At 37.4% G+C, this 12,924-nt stretch overlaps 1 protein-coding gene across 6 annotated transcripts in view; it reads right to left on the bottom strand.

Moving 5' to 3' along the window:
* EXOC2 (exocyst complex component 2) overlaps positions 1-12,924 on the bottom strand; it is a 286,986-nt gene that overhangs the window by 216,523 nt on the left and 57,539 nt on the right. For 5 of the 6 annotated variants that reach the window (XM_005869533.2, XM_014542312.1, XM_014542313.1 and 2 more), the window contains exon 3: positions 7,344-7,520. In XM_005869533.2, coding sequence (XP_005869595.1) covers positions 7,344-7,520 — 177 coding nt within the window. Of the gene's footprint in view, positions 1-7,343; positions 7,521-12,924 lie in introns of those variants that run through there. The other variant, XM_014542315.1, reaches the window with a different exon arrangement.

Below are 12,924 nucleotides of genomic sequence, written 5' to 3'. Positions count from 1 at the left end.
GGAGGGGGAGGAGATGAAGAGGAGGAGGAGGAAGAAGAGGAGGAGGAGGAAGAAGAAGAAAAAAAGGAGAGAGGAACATAGGCATAAAGAAAATAAAAATGGTAATAAATAAATAGCTATCAATAATAACCTTAAATGCAAATGGATTAAATGCTCCAGTCCAAAGACATAGGGTGACTGAATGGATAAGAAAACATGACCCATATATATATGTTGTCTACAAGAGACCCACCTCAGAAAAAAAGATATACATAGACAGAGTGAAGGGATTGAATAATATATTCCATGAAAAGGAAAAAATAAAACCTGGAGTAGCAATACTCATATCAGACAAAACAGACTTCAAAACAAAGGCATAACAAGACAAGGATGTCTGCTTTCACTACTCTTATTTAACATAATACTAGTAGAAAAAGAGATAAAAGGCATCCAAATTGGAAAGGAGGAAGTAAAACTGTCATTACTCGTAGATGACATGATATTGTACAAAGAAAACCCTAAAAACTCCACCAGGAAACCACCAGGCTTAATAAATGAACTTGGCAAGGTAGCAGGATACAAAATCAACATCCACAAATCTATGGCATTTTTATACAACGATAATGAAATCTCAAAAAGAGAAACTAAAAAAAAATCCCATTTACCACTGCAACAACAACAACAAAATAAGATACTTAGGAATAAACTTAACCAACTGGGGGTAAAAGATCTGTATTTGGAAAACTATAGGACATTGAAAAAAGAGAGGAAGATATAAACAAATGGAAGCATACATCATGTTCATGGATTGGAAGAATTAAATCATTATACTGTCTCTACTACCCAAAGTAATCTACAGATTCAACGCAATCCCTATTAAAATACCAATGGCATACTTCACAGAGCTAGAACAAACACTCCAAAAATGGATATGGAACCATAAAAGACCCCGAATAGCTACAGCAATCTTGAGAAAGAAGAACGAAGTAGGAGGAATCACAGTACTGGATATCAAACTATTCTAACAAAGTCATTGTAACCAAAACAGCCTAGTACTAGTACAAAAACAGGCAGATAGACTAATGGATCAGAACAGAGACCCCAGAAAATGACCCACACCATTACGGTCGATTAATATTTGACAAAGGAGGCAAGAACATACAGTGGAGTAAAGACAGTCTCTTCAACAAGTGGTGCTGGGAAAACTAGACAGACACATACAAAAAGATGAAACTAAACCACCAACTTACATCATATATAAGAATAAACTAAAGGTGGATGAAAGCCTTAAATGTAAGGCATGAAACCATAAAAATCTCAGAGGAGAACATAGGAAGTAAAATCTCAGACATCTCAAGTAGCAATAAGTCTATGGATACATCTCCTAGGGCAGTGGTCGGCAAACTGCAGCTCACGAGCCACATGTGGCTCTTTGGCCCTTTGAGTGTGGCTCTTCCACAAAATACCACATGCAGGCAGAAGCCTTTTGATGTAGATCCATTCGTTTATTTTCTCCTAGTTTTCCTTTGCCCTAGACAGTGGTCGGCAAACTGCGGCTCGCAAGCCACATGCGGCTCTTTGGCCCCTTGAGTGTGGCTCTTCCACAAAATACCACATGCAGGCGCGCATGTACAGTGCAATTGAAACTTCGTGGCCCATGCGCAGAAGTCGGTATTTTGTGGAAAAGCCACACTCAAGGGGCCAAAGAGCCGCATGTGGCTTGCGAGCCGCAGTTTGCCGACCACTGTCTAGGGCAAAGGAAAACTAGGAGAAAATAAACGAATGGATCTACATCAAAAGGCTTCTGCATAGCAAAAGAAACCACCATCAGAATGAAAAGGGAATCCACTGAATGGGAGGACATATTTGCTAATGATACATCTGGTAAGGGGTTAATATCCAAAATATATAAAATACTCATACAACTCAACAAAAGGAAGACAAACAATCCAATTAAAAAATGGGCAGTAGACCTGAATAAACATTTCTCCAAAGAGGACATAAAAATGGCCAAGAGACATATGAAAAAATGCTCAAAGTCACTAATCATCGGAGAAATGCAAATTAAAAACACAATGAGATTTCAACTCACACCTCTCAGAATGGCTATCATCAAAAAATCAACAAACAACAAGTGCTGGTGAGGATGTGGAGAAAAGGGAACACTAGTTCACTGCTGATGAGAATGCATATTGGTGCAGCCACTATGGAAAACAGTATGCAGTTTCCTCAAAAAATTAAAATTGGAACTTCGCTTTGACCCAGCAATCCCACTTCTCGGAATACATCCTAAACCCCAAAACACCAATCAGAAAGAATATATGTACCCCTACGTTCATGGCAGCATTATTTACAATAGCTAAGATTTGGAAACAGCCCAAGTGCCCATCAGTGGATGAGTGGATAAAAACGCTGTGGGACATTTACACAATGGAATACTATGCAGCTGTACAAAAAGAGGGATCTCTTACCCTTTGAGACAGCATAAATGGATCTGAAAAATATTATGCTAAGTGAAATAAGCCAATCTGAAAAAGACAAGTATAATATGATCTCACTTATTTGTGGAATCTAATAAACAGAATGAACTGACCAGCAAAATAAGACCCGAAGCCTGGAGGCATGGATCAGACTGACATACCTTGATGTGGGGTTGAGGAGACGAGAAGAGATAAACCAAAGAACTTAAATACTTATATGCATAGCCCATGAACACAGGCAATAGGGTAGTGAAGACCTGGGGGGATGGGTAGGGGCTAGGGGGGAGGGGATGAAGACCTGGGGGGACGGGTAGGGGCTAGGAGGAGGGGGGGGGGGGAAGAAAAAGGAACATATCTATAATACTATCACCAATAAAAATATATTAAAAATATGTGTGTGTGTGTGTGTGTGTGTGTGTGTATAAAACTTTCCTAGATAGAATCATGAAGAATTAAAAAATCTAAATAAACTAATCAATAGTATGGAAATTTCAAGTCATTAAAAACCTCCCAAAAAGTAATAGTCCAGGACCAGATGGATTCAGTGAATTCTACTAAACATTCAAAGAAAACTTAATACCTATCCTTTTCACTCTTCCAAAATATTAAAAAAGAGGCAAAAATTCCTAACTCATTTTATGAGGCCAACATTACCCTGATACCAAAAACAGGTAAGGAAAACATATACACACTCAAATTATAGGCCAATATCTCTAATGAATATAGATGCAAAAATCCTAAACAATTAACTAGGAAATTGAATACTACAATACATTAAAAATATATCACAATCAATTGGGGTTCAGTCCAGGGGTGCAAAGATGGTTCAATATATACAAATTAATGAATGTGATATGCCACATTAACAAAATAAGCAATAACTATCATATGATCATATTAAAAACTACAGAAAAGCATTTGACAAGATACAACATTCATTTATGATTAATAAAATTCTCAACAAAATGGGTATAGAAGAAATTACTTAAACATAATAAAGACTATATATGACAAACCCTCAGCTAATATACTCAATGGTAAAAAAACTAAAAGCTTTTTCCTCTAAGATCAGGAACAATACAAGGATGTCCACTTTCACCAAACTGGGAAGAAGTAAAATAGTCATTTTTTGCAGAGGACATAATTTTTTATAAGTATTAGAAACAATAAATAAAGTACAATAAAGTTGCAGGATACAGTGTAAAAAAATTATTGCATTCCTATATACTAACAATTAAATTTCATGGGAAAAATTGAAACAATTCCATTTTGCAATTGCAACAAAAAGAATAAAATATCTAGGAATAAACTTAAAGGATATGAAGGACCTATACACTGAAAACTATTATACACTGTTGAAAGAAATTGAAGAAAACACAAAGAAATGGAAAGATATTCCATGTTCATGAATTAAAAGAATTAACATAGTTAAATGGGCATATTACCTAAAGCAATATACAACTCTAATGCAATCCCCATCAATATCCAATGGCATTATTCAAAGAAATAGAACCCAAAAAAATCCCTAAATTTGTATAGAACCACAGAAGACCCTGGATAGCCAAAGCAATTCTGAAGAAAAAGAACAAAGCTGGAGGTATCACATTCCCTGATTTCAAGTGATACTATAAAGCTACAATAATCAAAACAGCATGGTATTTGCAAAAAAGCAAACAAACAAAATAAAACAAATACATGAACCAATGGAACAAAATTGAGAGTCCAGAAATAAACCCTTATGTATGGGCAACTAATTTTCAACAAAGAAGCCATAAACATATAGAGGAGAAAAGGAAGGCTCTTCAATAAATGGTGATAAGAAAATTAGAAAACAACATGCAAAAGAATGAAACTAGATTGGTATGTGACACTGCTATTTTACACAAAAAGTAACACAAAGTAAATCTAATACATAAATATAAGACCTAAAACATTAAAATACATAAAAGGCAGGTACTAACCTTATAACCTGGGTCTCAGAGAGGATTTTATGAATTTTATCCCAAAGGCAAAGGAAGTAAAAGCAAAAATAAATAAATAAATGGGACAATATCAAACTAAAAAGCTTCTGCACATAAAAATGAAACCATAAACAAAACAAAAAGGCAACTCACTGAATGGGAAAAATTACTTGCAAAGAATACCTCCAATAAGGGGCTAATATCCAAAATATATAAAGAAGTCATACAACTCAATAACAACAAAAAAAAACAACTGTTCCAATTAAAAAATGGGCAGAAAACCTGATCTGACTCTTTTCCCAAAAAGACATACAAATGGTCAACAGATATTTGAAAAGATGCTATATTTCACTATTTATAAGGGAAATGCAAATCAAAACCACAATGAGATAGCTTCCACTTGTTAGAATGATTATTATCAATAAAACAAGAAATAAGTGTTATAGAGGTTGTTGAGAAAAGGGGAACCTCATACAGTGCTGGTAGAAATTTTTTTAATTATTTAAGATTAAATTTATTGGAGTAACATTGATAAAATTATATAGGTTCAAGTGTACAAGTCTATGATAAATGTCTTATCTGTATATTGCATTGTGTGCTCACCACCCAAAGTGAAATCTTATTCCATCACCATGTATTTGACCTCCTTTACGGTCCCCACAATTTTCATTTCCTCTGGTAACCATCAAACTGTTGTCTGTGTCTATAAGTTTTTGTTTGTTCATTTTTCTTTTTGTTCATTTGCTGCTTTTAGTTTTATATACCACATATGCATGAAATCATATCGTATTTTACTTTTTCTAATTTATTTCACTTAGCATGATATTCTCAAGATCTATTCGTGTTGTCACCACTATGAAAAACAGTATGGAGGTTCCTTAAAAAATTAAGAATAGAGCTAGCATATGACCCAGCAATCTCTATTCTGGGTAATTCCTAATAATTTGAAAATATTTATGCATAAAGATATATGTACCCCCATGTTCATCATAGGATCATACTTGAAAACAACCTAAGTGTCTTTTGATGGATGACTGAATATAGATGATGTGTTTCATACATACAATAGAATACTATTCAAATAGAAAGCAACCAATGAACAAACAAGACAAACTACCTCACAGACACAAACAACAGTATGGTAGTTACCTGAGGGGAAAGGGAATGAGAGAAAGGTTGAAGAGAGTAAAAGATAAGAGGTCAAATATATGGTGACAAAATGAGAGTAGACTTTGGGTGGTGAGCACAGAGTGCAATATACACATGATGTACTATAGAATTATATACTTGAAAGTTATATAATGTAATTAACTAATGCCACCCCAATATTTAACTTTTAAATGAAAAAAAATTTAATGTGTTGAACACTTACTTTGTATAAAGGGGTTATGCTAAGAATTTTCCATGTATCTTTTAACTCAGTTATTTTCTTACTGGAGACCCGGTGCACAAATTACGACACCAACGGGTCCCTCGGCCTGGCCTGTGGGAACGGGCCGAAACCTGCTCTCCAACATACCCTGAGGGTCCTGGATTGCGACAGGACACAGGCCAGGACGAGGGACTCCACCAGTGCATGATCGGGGCCAAGGAGGGACACAGAGGTTGGCAAGCTGGGGAGGGACCACGGGAGGGCTACAGGGCATGTCCGGCCCATCTCTCTCAGTCCCAATCGTCCAGACCCCAGCAGCAAGCTAACCTACTGATAGGAGCATCTGCCCCCTGGTGGTCAGCGCACATCATAGCAACTGGTGGACCAGTCGAATATCTTCCCCCTGGTGGTCAGTGCATGTCATAGCGAGCAGTTAAGCAGCCTTCACATATCATTACCATATAACACTTTGATTGATTGAACAGATGACTGGACGACAAGACACTTGGCATATTACGCTTTTATTATATAGGATCATCCGATGCAGATAACTTTTATTAATCTTTATTTTTTACAATATTACATATGTCCCTTTTTTTTCCCTATTGACCCCTACTAGCCTGCACCCAACCCCACCCCAGATCTTCACCACACTATTGTCTGTGTCCATAGGTTCTCTTAACTCATTTAATCCTATAAGGTAGATAATACAATTAATCCACTTTTACCCACGAACTAGGAATCAAAGTTCCACAGTTAGTAACGTAAAGATCAGATTAATATTCAGAGTCTGGCTCCTCAGACTATGTTCTTAATTACTCTAATACATGGATGGGGAACCTTTTTACTGCCAACGGCCATTTGGATATTTATAACATCATTCGCAGGCCATACAAAATTATCAACTTAAAAATTAGTCTGCTATATTTGGTCAAACATTTAACTAACTCACAGGTCAAATATATGATGCCTTGGCAGAGCCAGACCAAATGATTTCATGTGCATTATATGGCCTGTGGATGGATATTCCCATCACTATTCTAATATGAGAAAGTGGGTGTTAAGTGTATAAAAATGTAACATGTGCTATGGGATATTTTTAGCTTGAAAGGCTAAAGGCAGCTCCAGATCTAGCAACATTTTGTCCAGAGCTAAAAGAGGAGAAAATAGCACATTATTTAGATTAATATTATTGCTAATTTGGCCAAATCAGTAAGTTATTTCACTTTAAATCTTAACCATATAACAGAAAGAAAAGAAAGAAATTCAAGAAGAAATGTACTCAAGAACAAGGAACTGAAATTGTCGTATCAAAATGTTAAGTGAACAGATTTTATAAAGTATTTAGAATGACAGTTATGTCAGGATAATTATCCTTAGGTGCATTTTCGAAAGTAATACATATTTTAACCAATACACCATTCCTGTAAAAATAAACATAAACTGAGATATAATAGTGGGTAAATTTTAGACTAATTTAATAGTTCTAAATTTTAAAAGAAAACCCATTTTTATTTTCATCTTCAGAATAATATGACAAAAGGTAGATACCTATTTTTTCAGGCTTGAGTAGCTTGAAAGAGACAGTTGAGGTTCCTTTGCCACCTGACTTGGTTGTGACAATTATGTCTCCTTTGTCATTTTTGGCTTGTCCAACTCGACATACTATTTTACTTGCAGACATCCATTCTGCTGTCAGGAGGCAATTATGTCCACAAATTGCCAAACCTGAAAAGAAAAAAGCATACAAAGTTCAGAAGAACAATGATAAGAATTAATCATGTCTATTACATAAAAATACAATTCTACTTTCTCCATTTAGTAATACCAGACCTTTTCAAGAACTGAAAAATAAATCTAGAAATAACATTTCCTTGTTCCCTTATTCCTATTATTGAATACTAGAGGGCTGGTGCACGAATTCGTACACGGGTGGGGTCTGGCCAGCCTGCCCCGATGGGGGCCCATTGGGCTGGGATGGCGGGGGGGAGAGGAGGGGATGGGAGGGGCTGTGGGAGGTTAGTTGGTCAGCCCCACCCCCGATTGGGGTGTTGGGGGCCAATTAGGGGGCAGGTTCATCCAGGGGAGGGACCTCGGGAAGTTGGCCAGCCGACCCTGTCCCAATCAGGGTGTTGGGGGCCGATTGGGGGCAGGGCAAGATGTGGGGAGGGGCCACAGAGTGTTGGCCAGCCAGCCCCACCCCCAATGGGGTGTTGGAGGCCAATTGGGGCCCAGATCAGGCCTACTGGCTACTGCAATGCGGGTCATAGACACAGGTCATTCCAGTCGTTCTGGTCATTCTGCCATTCCAGTCACTGGGCTTTTATATAGATATCCAACATTTTTTGCAAATATACCAGTCTCTACTGATTTTTGTCTAAATTTTTCACTCTAATACTATATTTGACTTCTTTTAGATTATATTTACGTTTATTCAAACATGAGTGGAATTAGGTTATAATGCCCATAATAATAATGTATAGGTATTCTAGATCAGTGGTCACCAATCTTTTGGACCTCACGGACCACCAGTGGTCCACAGACCACTGGTTGGCAACCGCTGCTCCAAAGGTTTCCTTAAACCAGTGGTCGCCAACCTTTTGGAGCTCATGGACCACCAGTAGTCCGCAGACCACTGGTTGGTGATCGCTGTTCTAGATTACTTAGACTAAGAGAATCTTAAATTACATTAATGTATATTAGAAGGAAAGTTATTGCTATTATTAGAAATCTAAGTTATTGATATAAAATTCTAAAGGACAAATAGATGTATATATCATTACCTAAAAACATATTTATACATCTCCCTGAAAATAATATTCATATACTTTTACTAGTGTTCAATCATACATGGTGCAACAGAATGAACTAAAGTAGATAATTTATTATAAGCACAGCCTGGAGTCTGGTAAATCCAGTAAATGTTCTCAGGCATTACTGGTTAACTATTTCATTTTTTTTATTTCATTATTATTCCTCTAACGATAATTCACGCTGCCTTAGTGATTCCCTAATGATACTGTCACTACATTACATTCTGCTTTCACAATAAACTGGCACTCCAAAAAGGTCAACACATGCCTGCCATCTCAGGCCCCGATTCCATGTAAATTACAATTTAGGCAGTAACCAAACAGATAGGCACTGAAAGATTTTAGTGAGGAAGACATGGCCCCAGGCAGAACACTGAAATACCACCATGTGTACACACTGCCAGCTAGTCTACTGACTGATTTCTTCTCTATTTTCCATTTCCGCAAAACAGAGACCAATCTATCTATACTAATAAAAGGGTAATATGCTAATTAGACAGGACATCATCCAGACATCTTCCCAGCGTCCTACCAGACAAAGCAATGGTGGAGGGGGCCGAGGCAGAGGCTATTGGGGGCGATCAGGCCAGCAAAGGGGAGCAGTTAGGGGGTGATCAGGCCAGCAGAGGGGAGCAATTAGCGAGCAATCAGGCCGGTAGGGGTGAGCAGTTAGGGGACGATCAGGCCAGCAGGGGAGGGCAGTTAGGGGCGATCAGGCCAGCAAAGGGGAGCAGTTAGGGGGTGATCAGGCCAGCAGAGGGGAGCAATTAGCGAGCAATCAGGCCGGTAGGGGTGAGCAGTTAGGGGACGATCAGGCCAGCAGGGGGGGACAGTTAGGGGGCAATCAGGCCAGCAGGGGAGGGCAGTTAGGGGCGATCAGGTCAGCAGGCGGAGGCGGTTAGGGGCAATCAGGCCAGCAGGGGAGCAGTTAGGGCAGTGGTTCTCAACCTTGGCTGCACATTAGAATCACCTGGAAATCTTTTTAAAATCCTGATTTCTGGTGATTAGGGACAATCAGGCAGGCAGGTGAGCAGTTAGAAGGCAGTGGTCCTGGATTGCGAGAGGAATGTCTGACTGCCAGACATCCACCAAGGGGTCCTGGACTGAAGAGGGTGCAGGCCAGGCTGAGGGTCCCCCCCCCACCCCTACCTCACTAGGGATCCTACCCATGCACGAATTTCATGCACCGGGCTTCTAGTATAATAAATATTCATGGAGAAAATAAACCAATATGTGGCATAGACCCGGACACTTCACATTTTCCTTTTTTATTATGTAAGAGTGCATACTATTCAGGAGTCGAGTTTGGTAAATATAATGTTTTTTTTCCAGGAACACATGCCCAATTTGGGTGAAAAAAATGTAGGGAGGGATTCATGTTCTGTTATAACTTAAAGCACTATTTAGTAAGAATGTTATATTAACAATAAAGGAATAAAAAACAACTACATTTTTAAGACATCCATTGAAATAATGAATTTTAATGATTCCCCTCAAACATTTATTATTTATTCATGTATGAAATTTTGTCTTACTAATAAAGCACTTAAAGGTTTCTGTTAGTTTTTTAAAATATGTAATGACATTCACATATTTTTAAATGCATTCATAATTCAAAATTATTTTTTTCCAAAATGGGAATTTCTTAGATATCTTTCCTGTTATTCAATTTTTATCACAAAAAATTAAATAATTTAAGAAACTGAGTCCAGATGGTGTGGTTCAGTGGTTGAGCATCAACCCATGAACAAGGAGGTCACAATTCGATTCATGGTCAGGGCACATGCCCATGTTGCAAGTTCGATCCCTAGTAGGGGGCAGGAGGCAGATGATCAATGATTCTCTCTCATTACTGATGTTTCTAACTCTCTCTTACTCTACCTTCCTCTCTCTGAAATCAATAAAAACATATTTTAAAAAAAGAGATTGAATGCATCTCTAGAACTCCTTCCCACCTCCAAGATAAACACTGTGAAACACTTCAATGCATATTTGCTCAAATAATTTTTATGCATACATAAAGCAGTCTGTGTATTTTTTAAATGAATGGGAACTGTTTTAAATTACAAACTGTTTAATTATAGATAACAGACATTTTGACATCACTCAGGGCAATCTTTAAGTTAATTTTTTTTAATTTTACTATTTCAAAAAGTATTTCAAAAATTAGTATTTAAAGTCTTGTGACTTTAAATACTAATTCACTTCAGAAAGGAGAAAAACTGAACAACAAATGCCAGGGCTTAATGTAAAGTGATTCCTAATGTAAGTTACCTGATAGAGAACTATCTTATGATTAAAACTGAGGAATGGGAACAACTATCAGCAACAGAGACATGAAGTCTTAAAAACACGTTCATATGAGCAAACATGAATAGATATACATAATGGTACAACTTGAAAAACTATTTCCAAAAAACAACGGTAGATTCATTTGGACATAGCTGCTATCAGTGTTCCTCTAATTTAATATATATTCTTCACTTTAACTAAAATAAAATTAATAATCAAATAATTTTAAACATAGATTCAAATGGATCAATTAAAATGTCATGAAAATTAAATAGGATCATAAGACCATTTCTTAATTTTGTAAGCACTTTTGCTAAGTTACTGAAAGCTACGGAATCTGCTTCATGAAATATAATAACATCTTTTTTTAAAGTAACTTGTAGAATTCCAAATAAAGTGTTTTTATAGTGTTTTACTTGGCTAGTGTAGATATCATCTGAGTTAAAAACATAAACAATGTAGTAGGTTAAGTTTGCTTTTTTAAAAATGGTTTCTTGGCTATGCATAGGCAGGTTGAAAGCTGAACTACCAAGGTTTATAAAAATAATACACATTTAGTCAAATAAGAATAATATTGCCAAAAACTAAAGCAAGATTAAAATTTACATAGACTAGTAACCATCATTTTCAGAAGGTCACAATGACTGCCAATTAAAATGTGGGATGTAATCTATGGCCTCTTTTCATACATCCTGGGAATTTTTCCCCTTTGGACAAAGAAAATTCTGGAATGAGCTCTATAAAAAACCAAGACATAGGATTAGATAAGACTATCTTCATAAGAATAAATGTGTTTTATTTACTGAAGAATCAACAACTATAACTAGAGAAACAATATAAAGTGTTACATTTAAATAACACTAGCAAAAAGAATTAGCTGGGTAGTGCAAAATTCAGTTATTAATCATAGTGTGGAGCTTCAGTTCACTTTCTCTTTTTTTTTCTTTTTTTTTTTTTTTTTTTCTTTTTTTTTTTTTTAATATATTTCACCGATCTTTCACAGAGAGGAGGGGAGAGGGATAGAGAGTTAGAAACATCGATGAGAGAAACATCGATCAGCTGCCTCCTGCACACTCCGCACTGCGGATGTGCCCGCAACCAAGGTACATGCCGTTGACCAGAATCGAACCTGGGACCCTTCAGTCCGCAGGCCGACACTCTATCCACTAAGCCAAACTGGTTAGGGCTCACTTTCTCTTTTTAAAGGGGTTTCTGAATGGCCAAAAAACAATCTGCTGATCACAAGCTATAATGCAAGAAAAACAAGTTCCAACTCATAATCTCCAGTTCTTTACCAAATTAATAAATGAATCAAGAGAATGTCTGAATCCAGATAAATGTATTTGCGAAACCAGAATATATATTCAGTAGCATATACTAGTCTCTCTCTTCTTCATTTTCAATGGTTTGGTATACCCTCACAGAGTTCACAGGAAAATAAGCTTAACTGACCATACAAATATATTTCTAATTTGCTCTCTTCCCTGGCTGTATCTCACACTCATTTGTATTTAAAAAACAGAAAAACATGATTAGGCACTTTACAGACGAGACTTAGTGGTCCAAAGCATTTCTTTTTTTTTAATTCTAGAAGACATTAAGAAAAGCTATGAGAACCACTGACAAACACTGATGCTTAAGTAAGCCAGAGTACAGGGTCTCCACAGACAGGAGAAACACACTATGCAAACCAACATCTATATCCTATATAATAAAGAGGTAATATGCAAATTAACCCTCACGCCCTCACAAGATGGCTGCCTAAGACCAGACTGGTAGGGGGGTTAGTTAGGGATGACCAAACAACTGAAAAAACAGGCTGCGTGGGGCAACCAGGCCAGCAGGGGGCTTAGTGAGGGACGGCCAAAAGACTGAACAAGCAGGCTGCGTGGGGTGACCAGGCCGGCATGGGGGTTAGTGAGGGACGACCAAACAACTGAACAGCAGGCTGCGTGGGGCGACCAGGCCAGTGGAGGGGCCATGAGGGGTGACCAGGCCGGCAGGGGGAATCAGTTGGGCGTGACAAG

Source organism: Myotis brandtii, unplaced genomic scaffold (genome assembly GCF_000412655.1).
Source record: "Myotis brandtii unplaced genomic scaffold, ASM41265v1 scaffold298, whole genome shotgun sequence".
NCBI classification, from domain to species: Eukaryota; Metazoa; Chordata; class Mammalia; order Chiroptera; family Vespertilionidae; genus Myotis; species Myotis brandtii.
This window is presented reverse-complemented; position numbering and strand designations above follow the sequence as displayed.